At 48.9% G+C, this 397-nt stretch overlaps 1 protein-coding gene across 1 annotated transcript in view; it reads left to right on the forward strand.

The window, feature by feature from the left end:
* Nucleotides 1-397, forward strand: part of LOC107576782 (nuclear pore complex protein Nup155-like) — a gene marked incomplete at its 3' end in the record, with an annotated part of 10,311 nt that overhangs the window by 7,805 nt on the left and 2,109 nt on the right. The window contains exons 6-7 of the mRNA XM_016262913.1: nt 1-52; nt 186-248. The exon at nt 1-52 is cut by the window's left edge and continues 43 nt beyond it. Of these exons, the coding sequence (XP_016118399.1) occupies nt 1-52; nt 186-248 (115 nt within the window). The remainder of the gene's footprint in view (nt 53-185; nt 249-397) is intronic.

The following is a 397-nucleotide window of genomic DNA, read 5'->3' on the forward strand; positions in this document are numbered from 1 at the left end:
GCCATTTCTGCCCCCAGTAACGTCGGGCCGCTCTTCAGCTCCCCCGTGCCAGGTGACTAACATCTCAACCTGCCACACAGATCTTGTTGTTTTAACAATTAACCATGTCAGATCACTGACTAGTAGCCGGCTGTTCATGCGTCAGTCCCGACTAATGTCTAATCTGTAGTCTGCTGTGATTGTAGGATCCCCAATGCCTGTCGGCAGCCCCCTACCAAACCCCAGTTTTCTTGCCACACCTGCGCCAGGTATAAACCACCCCTCAGACCAGCGACCGCTTCACTAGTCTGTGAACTTGTATAGTTGATCTTAAAGCAATAGTTCACGCAAAAAGCAACATTTGCTAAAAAAGTAATCATCCTCAGGCCGTCCAAGATCAGGATGAGTTTGTTTCTTC

Source organism: Sinocyclocheilus grahami, unplaced genomic scaffold (genome assembly GCF_001515645.1).
Source record: "Sinocyclocheilus grahami isolate Dianchi unplaced genomic scaffold, SAMN03320097.WGS_v1.1 scaffold4328.1, whole genome shotgun sequence".
Taxonomy (NCBI): Eukaryota; Metazoa; Chordata; class Actinopteri; order Cypriniformes; family Cyprinidae; genus Sinocyclocheilus; species Sinocyclocheilus grahami.